Raw genomic sequence first — 19,508 nt, 5'->3', positions numbered from 1 at the left:
GGAGGCGACCGGTGCGGCTGTGGTTGGACCGGGACAGCGGTGTCACATCAGGCGGAGTCGTGACTGTGTTTCTGATTTGAGTGAGAGCTTAAACATCCTTTAGGAGATGTAGGTGGATGGCGGGATGGTGATGGGGGCACAGACGATGGTTAGTTTCCTGGGTTGGCTGGACTCCCCACGGGGCCCCCTGGCTATCTGTGTATGTCTGGCTGAGAGCTCTGTCTGAATCCCTGGGAGCAGAGGCCCCCCCGCCCCCAGCAGGAGCAGGCGTCATCTGATTTGCTGAGGGCTTGAGAGGCGGGAAGGGGAGACCACGCCCTGGGCGGCAGACCAGGGACTCTGCCCCGGGCTGTGTGCTGCCCTGGCCTCAGGCCTCCTCCCTAGGTACGTCTGAAGGCTGCGGGCAGGCCACTTTCAAGCCACAGGACTGGCTGAGCAGCCCCTCTGTTCTCTCATCAATAAAACGGGAATAATCACAGACTCCATTGCCAACGGCAGGCAATGAGAATTAAACGAGAGAAGCTGTCCCAGGCACAATGTCATTTAAAAGATACACTGTGGGGGCCGGCGCTGGGGGGCAGCAGGTAAAGCCGCCACCTGCAGTGCTGGCATCCCATATGGGCACCAGTTCAAGTCCCAGCTGCTCCTCTTCCAATCCAGCTCCCTTCCAATGGCCTGGGAAAAGCAGCAGAGGATGACCCAAGTGCTTGGGCCCCGCCATCCACATGGAAGACGCAGATGGAGCCCCTTGCTTCTGTCTGGCCCAGCCCTGGCCACTGTGGCCACTTGGGGAGCGAACCTGTGGATGGAGGATCTCTCACTCTCTCCCCTCCCCCGTAACCCTGCAGGGTGTTTGACTGGGCGAAGCACTAAAAACAAGCTATCTACTATCACCACTGATGCTATCGTTGTAATCAACGCTGGCCTGCACTTGTACCCGGCACAGACGGTCCTGGAGGGACTTGTCAAGCTCTGACCGCGGCTCTGGCCATCTCCGATGTTACCCTGGGCTGGCTGTCCCTGGGACCCGCCTACCCCGAGCTGGGAGCCGACGCCAGCTCTGCGCGGTCCCCACGGCCCCCGACTCAGGAGGGCCCCGAGCCCAGGGCTGCTCTGTCCTGTTCCCAGCCTGGAGCCCTGCATCACTCCGGGGCAGGAGCACTGGTGCCGCCCACTACGTGTCCAGGCCTGCTTCCGAGCCCAGAACTCCTGGCGCCCGGAGCAGAGAGGGTTGTGTGTGTGGTGGGGGGAGTGTGCCCCTTCCGGCCTGAGCCGAGTCAGCTGCACTTGGGGAGGGTGGCCTTCTGTGAGGGGCCGTAACGAGCCACAGGGACCCTCTGCCCGCTGTAGGGGCTGCAAGCCAAGCTCCGAGGGCGAGCTGCTGGCTGGCAGTTGTTTGGCCCAAAAAACAAGATCGAGGGTGGACACAGCAGTGTCCTCGGGTTCCTGAAGGGCTGGGGGAGGGGGAAGGGAGCGTGTGTGTGTGTGTGTGCGCGCGCGCGCGAGTGGTCCCCTGGCCTCGAAAGGCAGATCCAGCTCTGCACGAAGAAGGAATTTTAAGCAACAAGAGTTGTGCAAGGGAACGGCTGGCTTGAATCCCAGCCACAGCTCCGCCTGGGGGTTCAGAGCACGGGGCCTTGGCTTCAGAACTGAACGCTCCACGCTCCACGGCCGTCCAGATCTGCGGCCTTAGATAAGGCCGGCCATCTGCAGCCCCGGGCCAGTCCCTCCGCTGTGAGATGGGCCTGAAGCTGCCGTACCCTGCAGGTGGGGCGCCGAAGACGAAGCCGCTGAGGTTACGCATAAAGCATCCACGGTGTGCCTGGCCCCCCGGAGGCACCGGAGAAACGCCGGCGGCTGCTGCTGCTGCTGCTGTCACAGGTGCCGAGCCCCTGTGCCTGGCAAGGCTGACTTTGGCGGGGCCGTCAGGGAGCTCCGGGGATGGTCCTTGCGTCAGAAGGCAGGCAGGAAGCGTGCTTAAGAGATTTAAAAAGAAAAAAAACAAACAGCCATAAATGCCTGCCTGGTGACAAAGGCTGTGGGAGCAACCCGAGGCTGTGTGGGGCCTGGGGGCTGCAGTGGGGCGGGGGAGTTGGAGGGGCTCCCGTTTCTCCTGTGTGGGGCCTGGCCAGCTGTCCCAGGAGCCTGCACCAGGAACGGAATCCTGGGCTCCTGTCCGGGCCGCAAGGCGGGTGGCCCATCCTTGAGCTGCCCCCGGGAGCCAGCCCTGTGGGCCGTGTGCGTGTGAACCAAGAGGGCCCTGAAAGGGTCTTGGCACCCCCGGCTCCCGAGCCCCTGCCTGGAGCCACCCCCGGGGAGAGAGCAGCTTCCCTGGAAGTGCCTTGGCAGCCGTTCCTGATTGACAAACCCTTCTCCTCCCTCAGCTGGGTCCAGGAAACGCGCCTGCCCCACCACACCCCTGCGCTTCGGCAGCCGGCCTAAGGCCTGGCGCCTGCCCGGGGAGCGGCAGATGGCCTCCATCACGGGCTGCTGCCGCCGCCGCCGCCGCGGGGCCGGTGTCCCCTGAGACAGGGCACCCCACCAGGAATGTGCCAGCACCTCGTGGCGCCCGCCTTCCAGCACAGTCTCACCAAGGAGGCCGGCACCCCCCACACCGGCTGTTTGCTTCCCAGTCAATGTCAAGACCAAGGTCACCAGCCTGTGTGCCCATCCCCACTCTCCAGCCCCAGCTGGGCCACCCTCCAAGGTGCTCCTGTCTCCCTTTGCCTACCCCCGGCCACCACCACTCCATCTGCCGTCCCTGTGCGGCTGCCCGTGGTGGACGGTCCCTATCAAGAGGACCACCCAGCGTGCGCCCGTGTGTGCCTGGGGTCTCCCGTTAGCGTCCCTTGGAGCTGCGTCCGTGTCCCCATTCCTGAGAGGGAAGGGGCTTCTACCCGGAGTCTCCTGACTCAGGCGATCCTGACATTGGAGGATGGGGGGGGCTGACGTGCCCCCCAAAAACTCACTCGGGATTTTAACCCCGGAAGTCTTGGGTTAAGGGGATTCTGAGCGTGGAACTTAGTGTGATACTGCTGGTTGGAGGCGGGGCTTCGGGGAAGTCTCCAGGGTGGGGTCGCAGATGGAGCCCCGGTGACTTTAGCTGCAGAGGGAGAGGCGTTAGGGTCACCGTGGGGACGTGCGGCGGCCCCGCACCTGGCTCCCTCCTGCTCTTCGCTCTCTGAGTGTGCACAATGGAAGCTTTTCTTGATAAGGCGGCTTTGCCTCGGTATTTTGTCATAGTGACAAAAGGTGACCAAAGCAGGGAGAGGTCCCACCGCCCCGGGGAGCTCACCCTGGACCAGTGCCCGCGGATGCCAGCTGCCAACTGGGCCTCAGGCTACACATCTTTAAAATGGATCTCCTGACTCTACCTCCCTTAAATCTGACGCCATCTGTGGTTGGCCCAGTGTGGGGCAAGAAGACAGTGTCCAGTGATCCTGTGGCCATCACTCCAGCTGTAGGGTGGTGTCACTCCTTCTTCTTTTTAAAGATTTATTTATTTGAAAGGCAGAGAGGTACGGGGCGGGGGGTAGCTCTTCCAATCCCTGGGTCACTCCCCAGATGACCAAAGCAGCTGTAGCTGGCCCAGGCTGAATCCAGGAGCCTGGATCTCCACCGGGTCTCCCACGTGGGTGCAGGGGCCCATCTTGGGCCATCTTCCGCTGCTTTTCCAGGCGCATTGGCAGGGAGCTGGATGGGAAATGGAGCAGCCGGGACTCGACCTGGCCGTCACATGGGATGCCAGCGTCCCTTCCCGGTGCCACTTCTGAAGGCCGCCTTGGATGTCAGGAACAGCATGGCGTCAGCGGCCCCGCGGCAGCAGGGCGGGCTGGTGGCAGCCTCCGGCTCTCACCACTTGTACCTGATGACTGTCAGCTTGTGTGTTTCAATTGCAGGATGAGTGTGCCATTGGCGAATTCCTAACACACTCTTCCCCAGCCCCGGCGGACAGGGCAGGGGGGGAGCGGAAGCAGGTGTCCCGGGGCACTGTCCATTATCTCCTTGTGGTCTCAGCCCATCTGGCAGCCAGTCCCACTCATACACACCCGCCGGGCTCCCCAAGGCTCCGGGAAGCAGACAGGTTGGAGTCAGGACCCAGAACCACACTCCTCCCTTATCTCCATCTGGATTATTTTGGGTCTCAGGGCCAGAAATCCGAATCAGATGGACTGGATTCCAGGCAATTCAGTGACCTGTGGCTGTGGCTGGAGGTGAGGCACAGACCCGGTGAACCACGACCCTCACCCCGGAGCGCGGAGATAGGGAGGCGGCCTCTGGAGAGGGCAGAACGGATACGGCCAGAATCGATCAATGATCGATCGCTTGATCCAGCGATTGGGTGAGCCTGGCTGAGGATGCGAGATTTGAGCACAGATTTGAAGGCGAGGTTTCGGCTCAGTGAACCCCTGGGAGAAGAGAATTCCGACGGGGTGGGGAGGGGCATACCTGGGGATCAGCAAGGCGGCAGGTGGCTGGTCCGTGAGTGGGGTTGGGAAGGGAAGGGGAGATCGGAGAGAAGGTGGGGGCAGCTGGGTGCGGACCCCGGGGCTCTGTCCGCACCACCACAGGGCTTGGCGCGAAGGAGGATGTTCTTTGACATTCTGTTTAAGCAAAGAAGGAGGCTTCTAGACGTCTAGCCCCGGGTGAGTGGGAGGCCAGGGCCTCGTTCTCTCTTCCCGGGCTGGGGCTCCCTTAGTGTGGGGAGGGGACCGGCTACACACAGCGCCAGCCCCCTCAGTATCACAATCTCCCAGGCTCCTTCACTGAGCCCCGTGCTAGGGAGCCTGTGATTGGCTGGCCTGGGTCACATGGCTGCCACATACCCAAAAGGGGCACTTTGAATGGCTGCCCGCTGCCCCTGTACGCTCAACAGGGCTCAGTTCTTGCAAAGGAGTAGTCAGAGGAAGGGAGACGGACAAGCTGGCCGGCTCACCCTGGGTGGGGGGTGCGGGGCGGCCCCCTGCCGGGCCTCTGTCCCAGGAGGGGCTTCGAGCCACCCGAGCAGTGGGTCAGAGGCAGCTTGGGACCCCTGCGTCCCCAGTTGCAGTGTCTGGGTTCGAGACCCAGCTCCGCTTTCAGTTCCAGCTTCCTGCAAGGCGCACCCTGGGAGGCGGCAGGTGATGGCTCAAGTTCTTGGGTCCCTGCCACGCGCGTGGGAGCCCCTGATGGAGTGCCAGGCTGTTTCCTGACGTCCTCCGGGCTCAGCCTCAGCCTCGTGGGCATCTGGGGGAGTGAACTGAGCAGGCTGGAGATCTCCGCCTCTCTGTCTCTCAAATGAATAATAAATAAAGAAATAAGTAGACGGCTCCTTGCTCTGAGCCTGGTGTGCATCTGTGGCCTGCACAGCACATTTCGCAAACGCTGCGTCTCAGACGAGGGCTGACGCCAGCCACAGGGATGACGCCCGGCCGAGGTGCATATTAAAAGGTCACTCCAGCCCCAGTCGCTTCGAGTTCACGTGTGCGGTTCCCCACCGCCGGCTGCATGGGTCAGGAACCAGCGGCCGAGGTGGGGCCGCTTCCTCCTCCCCCGGCCTCCTCTGATGTTCCAGGCAATTAACCAGCGTGAAGAGAGGGTTTGGATCCTCAGGAAATACCAAGGATGGGAGCTGGAATAAACCCGCCCGGCAGGCAGCCGAGGGGGCAGGCGGGGGCACCTTGGCAGCACTGACAGCGTGGAAGACCGACCTCACCTGGGAAGACACAGGCCTTGCGCTTATTCTTGTGCACGCGCTGTTGGGTGTCCACCAGGCCACCCCTCCCCGTGCCCACCGCCAGGCTCCCGGCCCCTCCCCGGCCGGGCAGGGGCACCGAGCTCACCGAAAGGCAAAGAAACCGAGGCCCAGTGAGGAGCCCGGCCACGGTCGGCACCGCGCTCCAAACGGCAGCGGCGGCTCCCCCGGCCGAGGGCAGCTTTGTGGACGGCCCTGGCCGCAGATCAGAGAAGGTTCTGTCCTCCTTGCCAAGCCGTGGCCTCGCTGGCTCATTTCAGCGGCTGGGAGGAAGAGATTCCGGCTGAGGTCAGGTCCGTGGGCGGGAGGTTTCCCTCTGCCCAGCCCTGGGCCAGGAGCGCGTCTCTCCTGACCTTTGAGAAGAACCAGCGGGGCAGAGCAGCCCCGCCCCGCGAAGGACAGGCTCAGGCTGTCACAGGATGGGTCTGGTCCACGATTCTGGGGGTGGCACAGGCATTGGCCCCCAACCGGATAGCTGGGCCTTTTTTTTCTTTTAAGATTTTATTTATTGCGGCTGGTATTGTTAGGCAGGAAGTTAGGTATGAGCTTATGTGTGTGTGATAAAGGCCTCCGGAGAAGACTCCTATGTCCAGCATCTGCATCTGCATCTCCAAGTCATCCCGATAATGCTGCAGGGGCAGCCCAGTGTTCCCATCCTGCCCTGCCCCCTCCTACCCGATAACCTGCCAGGTGGGGGCCCCGCCCCTTCTGCCTGACAAATCTCCCACAGTCTCCCAGGTGCAGCCCAGTGTCAGCATTTCAAACACCCTGCTCCGGATCCCCATTCTCTAGGGGGTCCTGCTCACCCTTCCTCTGAACCCAGGATGGCCCAGCTAGGCTTCCTCCTGTCTGATACCTTCAGGGGAAAACTCAGACAGGAGCTTCTTAATATTTACAGCCATAAAACCCTTTGTTTCAGGAGGAGATGTGTGAAGACAAAGACCCATCTCCTTAAAAACCCCCAGCCTCAACCGGACAGCGGACAGCGGACAGGACAGCGGACAGTGCGCTCAGCCCTCTGCCTCTCTGCTGAGCCGCCCGCCTGGCCTGGCCAGGTGTCGTCTCTCCACTCAATCATGTAACCTCGCTGCCCCCCCCCCCCAGTCTCTCAGGCTCTGTCTGGGGGGTGCCCATCCATCCTTATGGATGTCCCTGCCCTAATAAACCTTGCTATTTTACCTCCTACTACTCTCTGTCTCATGCCTGAATTCTTTCTGGCACGAAGACAAGAACCCTGCAATTTCTCCAGTAACAGTACTGTGGCATAGCGGGTAAAGATGCCGTCTGTGGTGCTGGCGTCCCATATGGGCGCCTGTTAGAGTCCCGGCTGCTCCACTTCCGATCCAGCTCCCTGCTGTGGCCTGGGAAAGCAGTGGAGATGGCCCAAGTGCTTGGGCCCCTGCACCTGTGTGAGATAGAGTTACAGACAGAGGCAGAGAGGGAGAGAGAGAGATCTCCATCCGCTGGTTCACTCCCCAAATGGCCACAACAGCCTGAGCTGGGCCGATCCAAAGCCAGGAGCCGGGAGCTTCTTCCAGGTCTCCCACGAGGGTGCAGGAGCCCCATCACTGGAGCCGTCACTTGCCTCCCAGGGAGCTACAGCCAGGAGCCCGGGCACTCCGATGTGGGCGTGGCTGACTTAACCTGGGGTCACAGCCATGAGGACAAAGGGCCACGCGCCTGTAGCTGCCTTTCTCCACAAGGCCCAAGCTGCCTCCAGTGGTTTCCCAGAACTGGGACAAGAGAAGCAGGCATCGGCGTCCGCACACAGCAAGTAGGGGGCTCGCTCGGCTCCCGGGATGCAGGGGTGCGCCCCCACTGGCCGTGCCCCGTGCCTGATGGGGCCTTTGTGGGTGCCAGCGCGAGTCCGTCCGGGCAGCCGGGGACTCAGGACACGAGAGTCGCTTTATCAAACACAGTGTTTGCCCAGGTAAAGCAGTGCGTAGCACATGGTGAGGGGCAGGACACCACGGTCCCCAGCAGGAGGGGCGGGTTCCCCAGCCGCCCTCCTGACGTCCCGCTGGGGAGGGAAGCGGCCCCATTACCGGGAGGAGGAAGCCCAGGCCCAGAGGCTCATCCTGATCGTGGGCCACCTCCGTGCCGGGTGCTCGGTCAGCAGCAGCAACGGGGGCCGGCCGCACCTCGCAGCCGAGGACACCAGCTCAGAGTGGGGACCCTGCCTGCCCCGGGGCCGCACAGCTGCCCCCACCTCCTCCTAGGGCTGGCACTGGGCTCGAGGCCTGCTGGGTCTGGTTCTGGCCGGTCTGCCCCGGATCTCCGCGCCATCCCTGAGGCTCCAGGTGTTCCCAAGAACAGAGCAGGTGCAGGAGGCCATTTTCTCCCTCCCGCACCCCACTCCACCCCGGCACGCCAGCAGAGCCTGAGAGAGCAGGAGACCCCTGCATTCACCAGGCCCCCCGGGAACAGCAAGGTGGTGGAGCCGGCGAATGTCGGGGCTCAGAGGGTTGGTGCTCTCCGGGGGAGGCTTCCAGGGGAGGAGAGGGCACTGGCCTTGGAGGGGCCTGGTCGCTGTCACCGTGGTAACGAATGGCACATCCGGTGGTGGAGATGGCCCAGGTGCGCCCTCACCGGGCTCACGGGGCTCAGGCGAGGAGCCGCGGGCTGGAGGAGCTCCGGGGGAGAGACTTTTCCCCTGGCTTTTCCCAGCGCCTGCAGCTCGCTCCTCCCACAACTGCAGCCCCGCGTCTGTCCCCAGGCCAGCTGCCGCCTCCTAAAGGCCCTGAGGGTGCCTGGTGCTCACTGGCAGTCCTTAGGAGACCCCTGTCTGCAAAGTCCTTTAGCCGCGGAAGGTGACGCGTTTGCAGATTCTAGGGAGGACATGTGGACCCCAGGCAGGTGGGAAGCCCCCATGGACAGCAAAGCCTCGGCCATACGTGCGTGGCTGGGGCAGATAGCTTGCCCTGACCCCTCCGGTCATGGATCTGTGACATCCGCCACGTGGGGGGATCCCCTTCTGGGCCCCGACCCCCAGCAGGCAGGCTCTTCCCGAAACCCCAGCATTCCAGCCGGGGAAGCGGATCTGAGTGGGATTCGAAAGCGTTTCAGGGTTTGCCAGCGCCGGATGGGGGTGGGGGTGGGGTGGGCGTGGGGATCTCCGGGCTCTGCGTCCTTCCAGCAGCATCCGGAGGCAGGAGTAGCTCCTCCTCTCCGTCCCAGGAGAGGGGGCCGCGGGCACGGCCGGCGGGCGGGCCGGCGGGCGGGGAGTGGGCGGGTGCTGGGTGGGGACGGCGGCTCTGCCCACCTCCTCCGTGCTCTCCCGCAGGCGCCCGTCTCACTCTCAGTCCCGCCGCTGCCGCCGCTGCCGCCGCCATCATCCGTCCGTCCGTCCTTCCGTCTGTCTGTCCATCCCGGAGCGCTCCTCGCAGTCATGCCTGCTCCCGGCCTGGCCATGACGAGCGGCCAGGCGCTCCCAGCCTTCCTGCTCTGCAGCGCACTGCTGGTTCTGAAGATGTACGTGGTGGCCGTCATCACCGGGCAAGTGAGACTTCGGAAGAAGGTACGTGCCCTCCGCGGGGATCCCCCGGCCCCGCCCGCTCCCGCCCAGGGACAGCCGCCCAGGCGGTGTGAGGGCCAGTGCGTGAGCAGGCTCGGGACCGTGTCCTCCCAGACCCCTGGATGGCTCCCCCCTGGCTCTGGGGGCCAGCAGCACCCGCCGCCTCTGGCTCCTGCTGTCGGGACAGGTGACTCAGCCCCGGCCTCCCTGGACGGTGGCGCGTGGGATCCGTGAGTGGCGTGCGGGTGCAAAGCCTGCGCCTGACCCGGCGGCTTCCCGGCCCAGGAGCTCTGACGCTCGGGCGAGTGGGAGCCACAAGATTTTCAGTGGAAATTCCCAGGCGCAGGCTGCCCAGGAACCCGGGGCGGCCTCCAGAGGCTGGGTCTCGGCCGCGGGGCACCCGGTGGGGACTTTCCTCCTCGTCCAAGTCCTTGAACCCCGACGGTGACCAGAGGGGGCCGGGGCAGGCACAGGGTCCAGCGCGGCAGCACAAGGCACCCGGCACTGAGTGCCCGCGAGATCGGGGTGGGTCTGCAAAGCCCAGGCCACGCTCAGGTCCGTGGGAGAATGCGGAGGCCCTGGGGCACCTGCTGCTTATCTGCCCAGGTATTTTAAGTGGGGAGTCATTTCCTGTTGCCGTCTTCCTGTTGGGAGGCAAGCTAGGGGCCCAGACTCCAGACATCTGCCCTGGGAGCCTGGAGCTTGCCCGGGAGCGGCTCAGTCCCTGGTGCAGGCACACGCAGCCTGCCTGGGGCACGGGTGGGAGGTGCAAGATCCCAGCACGGAGCCAGACACCTGCAGTCAGTCCCAGAGTCCTTCCTGTGTGCCGCCCTCTGGGTGTTAAATCCCCAGCGGGGCGGGCGTGCAGTGCATCAGTTAATTCCGGCCTCAGTGCCTGGGTTCCAGTCCCGCCTCCGCTCCCCCTCCAGCTTCCTGCTAATGTTGCACACCCTGGGCGATGGCTGAGGCACCCCGTGCCTGCCACTCACCTGGGAGACTCGGATTGAGTCCTGAGCTCCTGGCTTCGGCCTGGCCCAGCCCCCATGGTTGCAGGTGTTTGGGGAGTGAGTGAGCGGATGGGAGATCTTGCTGTGTCTGCTATCTCTCCCTTTCACATAAAAATAAATGAACAGCAACGCGAGAGTTCCTGCCCCGGCCCTGGGGGAGGCTGGGGGCGGGGGGGCTGTGTTCACCCGGGCTTAGAGGCCGCCCTGGGCTTCTGGCTTCTCACAGTGCTTGCTAAGTTCACACAGCCGGGGTTGAACGTAGGGAGCGGGTCCAGGGCCCACGGTCGTCCCAGGGCTGGCGAGCCTTCCCGAGGGGATTTAGGGGTGGGAGGAGGTGGGCCTGCCTGCTCTGCAGAAAGGAACCCTTTCGCCGGCCCCCTGGGGCTTCTGGGGCTCAGGGTCCCGACAGGCCCCTGTGGTGCCCCTGTGGTGCCCACGGAGGGCCGGGGCTTCTCTGCCCATCCCCCACCTCAGGCAAGTCTAGGGGCACAGAGCGGGCGGGGGTACTCAGTGCCTGCCCTGAGCCCACGCTCTCAGCCTCTATGACTGGAGCCCACGCCAGTGGCTCCCACCCTGCCCCTGGGGGAGTCGGAGCCCAGGTTTTCGGCAACAGGAAGTGCTAAGGCTGGCTCCTGGCTGGCTGGCGTGAGCGCGAGGTGAGCAAGGCCATGAGCTCGGAAGGCAGGCGTCCCCTGAATGCTGAGGCCCTAGGAAGGGGGTCCCGTGCCTGCAGACTCTGGGTAGCTGCCGACGTGTGGACTCCAGGGCCGGCAGGGAGGGGCTCTGGGTGTGGAGCTCCTGTGGTAACCCAACAGGGGTCAGGCCATTCACATGGGGGCAGGGCAGGCCTGCCCTCGGGCCAGCGCTGAGTCGGAAGCACGGGTTTGGCCATCGGATGAGCCCTATGGCAAAGCTGCCGCTGAGACAGGTTCTGCTTGGAGCGCCCGGGCGGCAGCAGGTGGAGCGGGAGCTGGGGGCTGGGGGCTGGACCCCTGCTGCCTGGAGCGTGACCTTGAGGGACGCTGAGCGCCCCCCCCCCCCAGGGCTAGAGGCTTCCCCCGGCCTCCGCCCGCCCATCACCGGGTGCCTGGGCTCCCTTCCACCCGAATCTGCAGGTGAGGAAGCCACGGCACGGGAAGTTCAGAGCCGGGGTTCAAGGCCAGGGCTGGTAAGGCTCCCTCCATGCATTTGCTGCAAGTCCAAATTCTGACGGAGCCTCCAGGACCCCGCTGACCCCTGCACCTCCATCCCGGGCCCTGTCCCATGGCCTCTGGGCTCCCCAGAGCTGGTTTTCCTGCTCTAAGCTGTCCAGCTCCTTCTGACCCCAGGGCCTTTGCACCTGCTGTTGCTCTGTCGATGCCCCCTTCAACCTCAGGGGAGCCTTCTCTCACCCCCACGGACATCTCTGTGAACAGGGGAGACCACCTGGTCTCCCCTGGTTCCGAGGTGGCTCCCGGTCAGCTGTGAGCTTCGCGGCAGCAGGGACAGAAGGGTCTTGGGGCAGACCGAGTGGCTGTGTGGACACGGGTGTGTGACCCAGACCTCTGTCCCAATGCAGGGACAGAGGGGGCAGGCCTGGGGGGACGGTCAGTGATCCTCCGCTGCTGTCTTTCAGGCTTTCGCCAACCCCGAGGACGCCCTGCGCCACGGGGGCCCCCAGTACTGCAGAAGCGACCCGGATGTGGAGCGGTGCCTCAGGCAAGTACTTCCGGGTCACAGCGAGGGGCCGCGCTCTCCCGTGCACCTGTGTGTTCCTTGTCTAACAAATCCTCAGAAGGTGACACAGGGCCCTTTGAAAAGTCAGTGGAAAATGGGGTTAAAAGATAAGTTTTCTTTGGTGCAAAAACATCCTGAAATCCGTGTAGATGACGAATGTGCGGCTCAAGGCGCGTTTCAGAAGTTGGTGAAAAAAAATTCATGGAAAATGTGTGCAGTGGTGCTGACTATGTGTAGATAGCAAGATTTGCACCAAAATAAACTTCCCTTAACTTTCACTTTCCACAAACTTATTTAAAGGCTGAGGGTGAGACAGACAGACAGAGGGAGGCCTCGCTTCCGCTGCTTCCCTCTCCAGATGCCCACAGCAGCCGCGGCAGGTCACTGCTGCCTCGCAGGGTGTGCGGGAGCAGAGCTGGGACTCGAACTTAGGCCATCCCCAGGCAGAGAGAGAGAGAGAGAGAGAGAGAGAGAGAGGTCTTCCATCCGCTGGTTCACTCCCCAGATGGCTGCAACGGCCAGAGCTGTGCTGATCTGAAGCCAGGAGCCAGGTGCTTCTTCCAGGTCTCCCATGTGGGTGCAGGGCCCAAGGACTTGGGCATCCTCCACTGCTTTCCCAGGCCACAGCAGAGAGCTGGATGGGCAGTGGAGCAGCCGGGACTAGAACCGACGCCCACATGGGATGCGGGCACTGCAGGCGGCGGCTTTACCCGCTACGCCACAGCGCCGGCCCTTAACACCATTTTCAGCAGACCGACATGCGGTCAAACTGTCAGACCTCCGCCGACGTGACCGGCAAAGATTCAGACCGCGTTTGGGCTTTGTTTTGCGTTTCTCTCCTCCTGAGTGGAGGCGGCCATCTTTCCGTGGGCCGCACGCGTCCCCAGTTAGTTAGAAACAGCTTCCCCTCCTGTGGACATGGGAGCGGCCCACGCAGACGCTTTGGGTCGTGGTGAAAATCCACAGGATGCGAAGGAAACCGCTCCCGATCCGCAGCCCTGGTAACACTCCCGGCCCTCTCTTGTCTTCTGTGTCGAAACACGTCTCATAAAAGCAGGCGCGCCGTGGGTTGTCCTCGGGGTTCTGTTTTCCCAGCAGCCTCTGTGTCACAAGCGCTTTCCACGGTCAGGCGGACTGAAAGCCTGATGCTCCAGGCCCGGCTGAGTCTAAATCAGCGTGGGACGCGATGTCGACTTCCTGTGGCCAGTGCCGGCCTCCCCGCTCTTGGCAGCGGCCTGGGGAGGGGGCCTCCGGGCGGAGTGGGGGATGGGGGGTGGGGGAGGAGCAGGAAGCCCTCCGGAGGCCCCAGGTGTGAGGGCGGGAGTGGGTGGGACGCTGAAGTTTGAATAGTAGAAATTCCTTCATGAAAAGGAAGGCTGTGGCTTTTCTTCTGATGTTTTTCTTGGCCGTGGACAATAATATCCGCACCTGCGGTTTCCAGACATCACGGGGATGTGTAATGTAGGCGTGGAGGCTGTTGCTATTCCACTCTTTCTAGTGTGGCTACAATGTGTAAGGAGCAGTGCGAGCCCCACCCAGCTACCGCCCATCCCCCGTCCGTCCATCCTCCCTCCCCCACCCCCACTCATCCACTTTATATCCATGAGGATGCACTGGGGGCTCCTGTGTCCTGGGGGGGCTGCTGGGTCCCCAGGGCTCGTCAGCCCCCAGACTTCACCGGACGACATGCAAACCCAGGGGGCCACCAGTCCTGCCGTCTATTCCGGAAGGCCGGCTGGAACCCAGCAAGACCCCCGACACCCCAGCCCCCAGAAGCAAAACTTGGCTAAATGTTAGCCCAGCGTGCACGGGGCAATCCGAGTCCACACAGGCGCGCTTACAGCTTGGTTCTGGGAGTGGGATCTGCTCTGCAGATTGGCATGGGCTGGAGCCAGAATGTGGGCCAGCTCTGCAGGAGGCCAGGAGGCCCGGCTGTCCCTGGGCACGCGTGCGCGAGGACAGCGTGGCGCTCTGGGCCCAGCACCACAGCCTGGCTGAGCTGTAGAGGAGGAGGCTTGCTTCGGCCCTCGGCTCTGGGGGTTCAAGGTCCGGGCCTGGCGCTAGCGTTCCCAGGCTGTCTGCCCTGGCTGGCACCTGTCTTCACCACACAGCTGCCCCAGGGTGCGGGGAGGTCAGGCGGCTGGGCTGGCCGCGGCAGGTGAGAGGCAGGCCGGATACGGCTGGCGGGAGCTGGCTTGGGGAGCCTCCGCCCTCCCAGCTGCGGCCGCCCTGACTGACACACAAGGGCCCGGGCTCTGTCTGCTACGTGACTCCCTCCAGGTCTCAGCCGCGGGGGCGGGGCGGGAGGTGAGTTGGCTGCGTCCCGGTCCCTGCACTGGGCCAGCCCCAGGCCGCGGGGAGCCTTCTCAGCCCTGCCTGGTGACCCTGGGCGGGAGCCGCTGAGGCTCAGCCTGCTCTCTGCAGGGTCCTCTGCTCCCTCCGCCCGCTCCCGCTGCCCGGCTTCTTCCCCCACCGGCTCTCTGGGCCTGGCCGTGGCCGTGCGCTCCTCCCAGGCTCTGTGAGGGTAAACGCGCTCTTTGGGGAGAGCGGTCTGGGCGGAGGGGTTCTCTCCGCTGCTGTACTTTCCCTGCAGCTTTCAAATAAATACGCGGGTGCTCCACAAAGTTTGCGGAAGGTGGGATTAAGAGAGTTTATTTTGGTGTTAAACAATTTTGAAATCACAGGCATGTTTCTATGGGCTTTAAAAAGCCCCCTGCACGCCTGGATTCCAGAGCTTTTGGCACCAAAATCGAGGCGTCTTTTTGTCCCGTTTTTTCCCGTAAACATCTGGCGGGCCCTTGTACGTAAATACCGCAGAACGGCTCCTCCCGGGGTACCGCCTTGGGGGCTGTCGGTGGTCGGCAGCCGCGTCTGGGGACGTGTTGGCTTCGTCTGAGAAGGGGTCCCTCGGATGGGCACCCAGGGGGCGTCGGGCACACTGCTCCGCGTCCACAGGGCGGAGTGATTTTGGGGGAAGCTCGTCTTTGCTTTCATGGTTCCCAGGGTAGGGAGGGAGCTTGGTGGAGTGGCCCGGGGCAGTGCAGGCCCCGCCCTCCCAGACGCTGTCCCCTGCTGCCCCGGCCAAGGCTGTGGACCTGGAGTGGCCCAGTCCCCGCCTACTCCTCTCCCCCCTTGAGGCCGGGCCCCCAGGATCCGCCAGAGCCCGCCTCTCTCTGCTGTGGGCAGGCTGCGTCTTCCCAGAGCTGGGAGACACCTGCCCGGATGCAAACTTGCCTTTTTTTTTTTTTTTTTTAAAGATTTATTTGAAAGGCAGAGTTATGGAGAGAGAAGGAGAGACAGAAGGAGGTCTTCCGTCTACTGGTTCACTCCCCCAAAGGGCGGGGCCAGGCGGGAGCCGGGAGCCTGGAGCTTCTTCCAGGTCTCCCAGGTGGGTGCAGGGGCCCAAGCACTTGGGCCGTCCTCCACTGCTTTCCCAGGCCACAGGCAGGGAGCTGGATCAGAAGTGGAGCAGCTGGGACTAGAACTGTGCTCGGATGGGATGGGCACTGTCCACTTGCTTTCCCCGTAGCTGGGTCACGAAGTCGAGGCTCGCGTCAGGGACGGAGACGCCAGCGGCTGGCCCCCAAGTTCATTCTGAGAAAGCTCCAGGCCTCGCTGGGCTTGCGGGAGTGTCTGTGCCTCAGGTTGAACTCCAGGTTCCTCCCCCGACCTCCCGGGTGCCCTCTTCTCCTGTGCCACGCTCCAGCCCCTGCGCCGCGCTCCAGCCCCTGCGCTGCCTCTCTGAGCTTACTCCTATCACAGGGCCTTTGCACGTGTCAATCCCACTCCCAGGAGAGTTCTTCCTTGACTGTCCAGTCTCCTTTCTGGACCACCCAGCCACACTGCGGAGATGTCCCCGCCCCCACCTTGCCCAGTGCCAGGGTGTCCGGCACTCTGGGCCCTGCCTTGCCCTCTTTTTAGGCCGCCACCCGAGACCCCACTTGCCAGCAGGAGTGACAAGGAGACCTCCGGGTCAGGTCACCTTCAGGGGCCTCTGGCTGGACCAGCACCTGTGGTGACCATTCCAGCGGGGGTCTGGAGCGGGGGCTTCTGTCCCTGCAGGGCCGTGGCCTGTCGCAGGGGAGGGCACGACCTGGGCTCCGAACTCCTGTTTATATGCGCTCCCTCCGCGTGGTCGCCCATGGCTGTCCAGGGTCTGGTTGCTCCTAGTCTCTGATTTATGGGACCGACATCCTTCCCCTCCATAAAGCAAACTGACCGCTAACAGGGGTCACGGGAAACATGAGCCGGCTCTTAGCAGAAGTGGGTGAGCTTTCTCTCGGCCGATTATTTATGGTGGGGTACACACAGCCCCCGCTCCTCCCACCCACACGCCCGACTACTTTAAACAAGGAGCCGAGCCAGGTCCCAGGGCAGGAGGAGGAGGCGGAGCTCTGGGCCCCGGGTGGGGGCTGGGCCGGCCCCAGGGGGCACCCGCGGCTCTGGTGATTGCTGTCTCTGGCACCTGAGTGTAGGGGGCAGCAGCAGAGCCAGGCGGAAGGAGGCGCAGGAGAGACCCGCCCTGGGGGTCCAAAGCCCTAACTCAAGTCAGAATGGGCTCGAACCCCGGCTCCACCAAGTGCCCAGCCGCTCCGAGTCCCATGTCTCCTGCTCGTGTCCTGGAAGCAGAGGGCACTGCAGGGCCGAGTGTGGCAGGGGCCACCGTGGGAAGACGGAAGCCAGCGGCCAGTGCTTCCCCAGGGTCTTGGCTTTCCCGGGCCGCTTGCTCCAGGCCCCTGCTGGGCACTGCTGCTTCCCTCCTGGTCGTGCCCACGAAGGAACCTGAGCAGCTGGGACCCGGTGGGGGACAAGGCCCTGGCCCCTCGGGCAGCTGTGCTGGGAGTGCATGGCTCACTCCCCACCAGCCCCCTCCTGCCCCAGGCAGCTGTGCTGCCCAGGGACTGGCTCACCCCCCACCAGCCCCCTGCCCTGGGGTGGCTGTGCTGGGAGGACCTGGCTCACCCCCACCAGCCCCCTGCCCAGGGTGGCCGTGTTGGGAGGGCCTGACTCACTCCCCACCAGCCCCCTGCCCCGGGGTGGCTGTGCTGGGAGGGCCTGGCTCACCCCCAGCAGCCTCCTGCCCAGGGTGGCTGTGCTGCCCAGGGCCTGGCTCACCCCCCACCAGCCCCCTGGCCTGGGGTGGCCGTGCTGGGAGGGCCTGGCTCACCCCCAGCAGCCTCCTGCCCAGGGTGGCTGTGCTGCCCAGGGCCTGGCTCACCCCCCATCAGCCCCCTGCCCCGGGTGGCTGTGCTGGGAGGTCCTGGCTCACCCCCAGCAGCCCCCTGCCCTGGGCCGCCGTGCTGGGCCTGGCTCACTCCCGCCTTGCCTCCGCAGAGCCCACCGCAACGACATGGAGACCATCTACCCTTTCCTCTTCCTGGGCCTGGTCTACTCCTTCCTGGGGCCTGAGCCCTCCGTCGCCTGGATGCACTTCCTCGTCTTCTTCCTGGGCCGCCTGGTGCACACGGTAGCCTACCTGGGGAAGCTGCGGCCGCCCACGCGCTCCGTGGCCTACACCCTGGCCCAGCTGCCCTGCGCCTCCATGGCCCTGCAGATCCTCTGGGAAGCGGCCCGCCACCTGTGACCGCCCAGCGCCAGCGCCGCCCGCCACCTGTGACCGCCCAGCGCCAGCGCCGCCCGCCACCTGTGACCGCCCAGCGCCAGCGCCGCCCGCCACCTGTGACGGCCCAGCGCCAGCGCCGCCCGCCACCTGTGACGGCCCAGCGCCAGCGCCGCCCGCCACCTGTGACCGCCCAGCGCCAGCGTCGCCCGCCACCTGTGACGGCCCAGGGCCAGCGCCGCCCGCCACCTGTGACCGCCCAGCGCCAGCTGCTGTGTGAGGGGCCCTGGCTTCCTACTAAGCCGGCTGCTCGCGTGGCCTGTGTGAGCATGTGTGTGCACGTGTGTATGTGTGCACATACATGTGTGTGCCTGCGTGTTTCTTAGCCCCTTAGATTCCTGGATGGAGTGGCCGACTGGGGCCATTGAGAGACTGCTCTCAGACAAGTAGAAAATCCTCCACCCCGAGTGATGGCACATGCCCCCTCCCCGGGCGTGGCGGAGAGAGACTGCTCAGGACTCCCAGAGCCAGCCCCCGCCCTGGGCGGGACCGCGTGGGCCAACCCCCCGGGCCACTCCAGAGCGCGGTCCAGACTGCGTCCCTAAGAGCGCTGTGGCTCCTTCGAAATCTGTGAAGTCTGAAAATGGCAATTGTCCACCCAGGGGAACCGTGTGCATGTGTGTGTGCACACCTGTGTCCCAGGCTCCCATCGGACCACGCGCGTGTGGTTGTCAATCATTAAACGGCAGTTTCGGAGCCTCTGGGGTGCTGCATTCCCGGGGTCCCCCTCCCCGCCCCTGCAGGCCCGAGGCTGCGGCTTGCTGGTGTGTGCCTGGGGCTGACGGTCAGGACTGGTCCCTGGCACACACCGAGGGACCCCGGTGCTGCTCCCACCCAGCCTCCCAGTGCGGGAGCAGGTGAGCCCCAGGATACCCAAGTCGGGGTCCCCTCCCCTGTGGCATTCCCGCCTCTCTGCTGTCAGTGCAAGGCTGACACCTTGAGCCCGGGGCTACCCGGCTCCAAACCCCTGCTGCCTCAGTTTCCCCAAGTGCTCCCTCCCAGCACCCCGCAGGCCCCAGCCCCTCTGACTGATGGGGCCTGCCCTGGGGGAACTTGGGGGGGAAGGGGCTCGGCGCTGCGAGACCCCAGACCTCGGCAGGAAGTGCCGAGCTGGAAGCGGTCACACTGCCCCCTGGTGGTGAGACGCGGCCTCTGTCCCCGGGCCTCGGGCGCCCGCCTGGGAGAGCCCGGCACTGATAGAGGGGGCGTTTACAGAGGAAGGCACAGCGTGCAGGGCGGCAGCCTGGCACGCGTCTGTTCCGGCGTTTTCCTGCGGCCCTCATCCGTCCACGGGCCCAGCAGCTCTTCCACGACCCTGCACCTGCAGCAACGGAGTTCTGGCCTAGGGGCCAGGGCCTGCAGAACGGCAAGTGCCACAGCCCAGGGAGGGCGGGTGCGGGAGCGGTGGGAGAGCCCTCTGACCCTGGCAGGGGGGGCCCCCAGACGCAGTCTGAGGCTTCAGGGGTCTTCAAGCCCGGGTGCAAAGATGAGAGCCCCGGGGCCTGGGGCTGGGAAGTGAAGGGGGAGGGGAGCCAGGCGCCTTGAGTCCTGGTCCTGTTTGGTTGTGTGTGGGGGTGTCCCGCAGGGGTGGGCAGGGGCTGGACAGGGTGCAGCGGGCACAGTGGCTGTGGCATGGCCCTTGTTGGGGCCTTCAGGGCGTGGCAGGTGCAGGAGAGGCCGTGGGGAAGGGTGGTGCCCAGAGCAGGAGCTGATGAGTCCCAAGGCAGAGGGGGAGGCAGGGCCAACCCTGCAGGTGGGGGCCTTGGGCTGCTCACACCTGCTGCCCCAGCCAGAGGCAGCAGAACGGGGCTGCCCCCTCCCCGCCCAGCCCAGCCCAGAGTGCGAGTCGGTTTCTTCCTGACCTCGCCCGCCCCAGACTCCACCCAGGCGGGGGCCACCTCTCCCTCCCTCCTGACG

The 19,508-nt window shown here is 64.5% G+C and overlaps 1 protein-coding gene and 1 long non-coding RNA gene across 2 annotated transcripts; both read left to right on the top strand.

Annotated features, from left to right (window-relative positions):
* The first annotated feature begins 1,450 nt into the window (after positions 1-1,450).
* LOC108175997 (uncharacterized) lies at positions 1,451-6,922 on the top strand. The gene is made up of 2 exons (XR_001792672.3): positions 1,451-1,881; positions 6,654-6,922. It is a non-coding gene; the product is annotated as an uncharacterized lncRNA (long non-coding RNA).
* A 2,047-nt stretch (positions 6,923-8,969) lies between these two features.
* PTGES (prostaglandin E synthase) lies at positions 8,970-18,287 on the top strand. The gene is made up of 3 exons (XM_051829514.2): positions 8,970-9,251; positions 11,871-11,953; positions 17,306-18,287. Exons 1-3 carry the CDS (start codon positions 9,123-9,125, stop codon positions 17,553-17,555), a joined length of 462 nt encoding a protein of 153 aa, XP_051685474.1. The 5' UTR covers positions 8,970-9,122; the 3' UTR covers positions 17,556-18,287.
* The last annotated feature ends 1,221 nt before the right edge of the window (positions 18,288-19,508 follow it).

The sequence above is a fragment of the Oryctolagus cuniculus genome, chromosome 1 (assembly GCF_964237555.1).
Source record: "Oryctolagus cuniculus chromosome 1, mOryCun1.1, whole genome shotgun sequence".
Taxonomy (NCBI): Eukaryota; Metazoa; Chordata; class Mammalia; order Lagomorpha; family Leporidae; genus Oryctolagus; species Oryctolagus cuniculus.
Note: the sequence above shows the minus strand (reverse complement) of the source record. Positions and strands in the feature narration are given on the sequence as shown.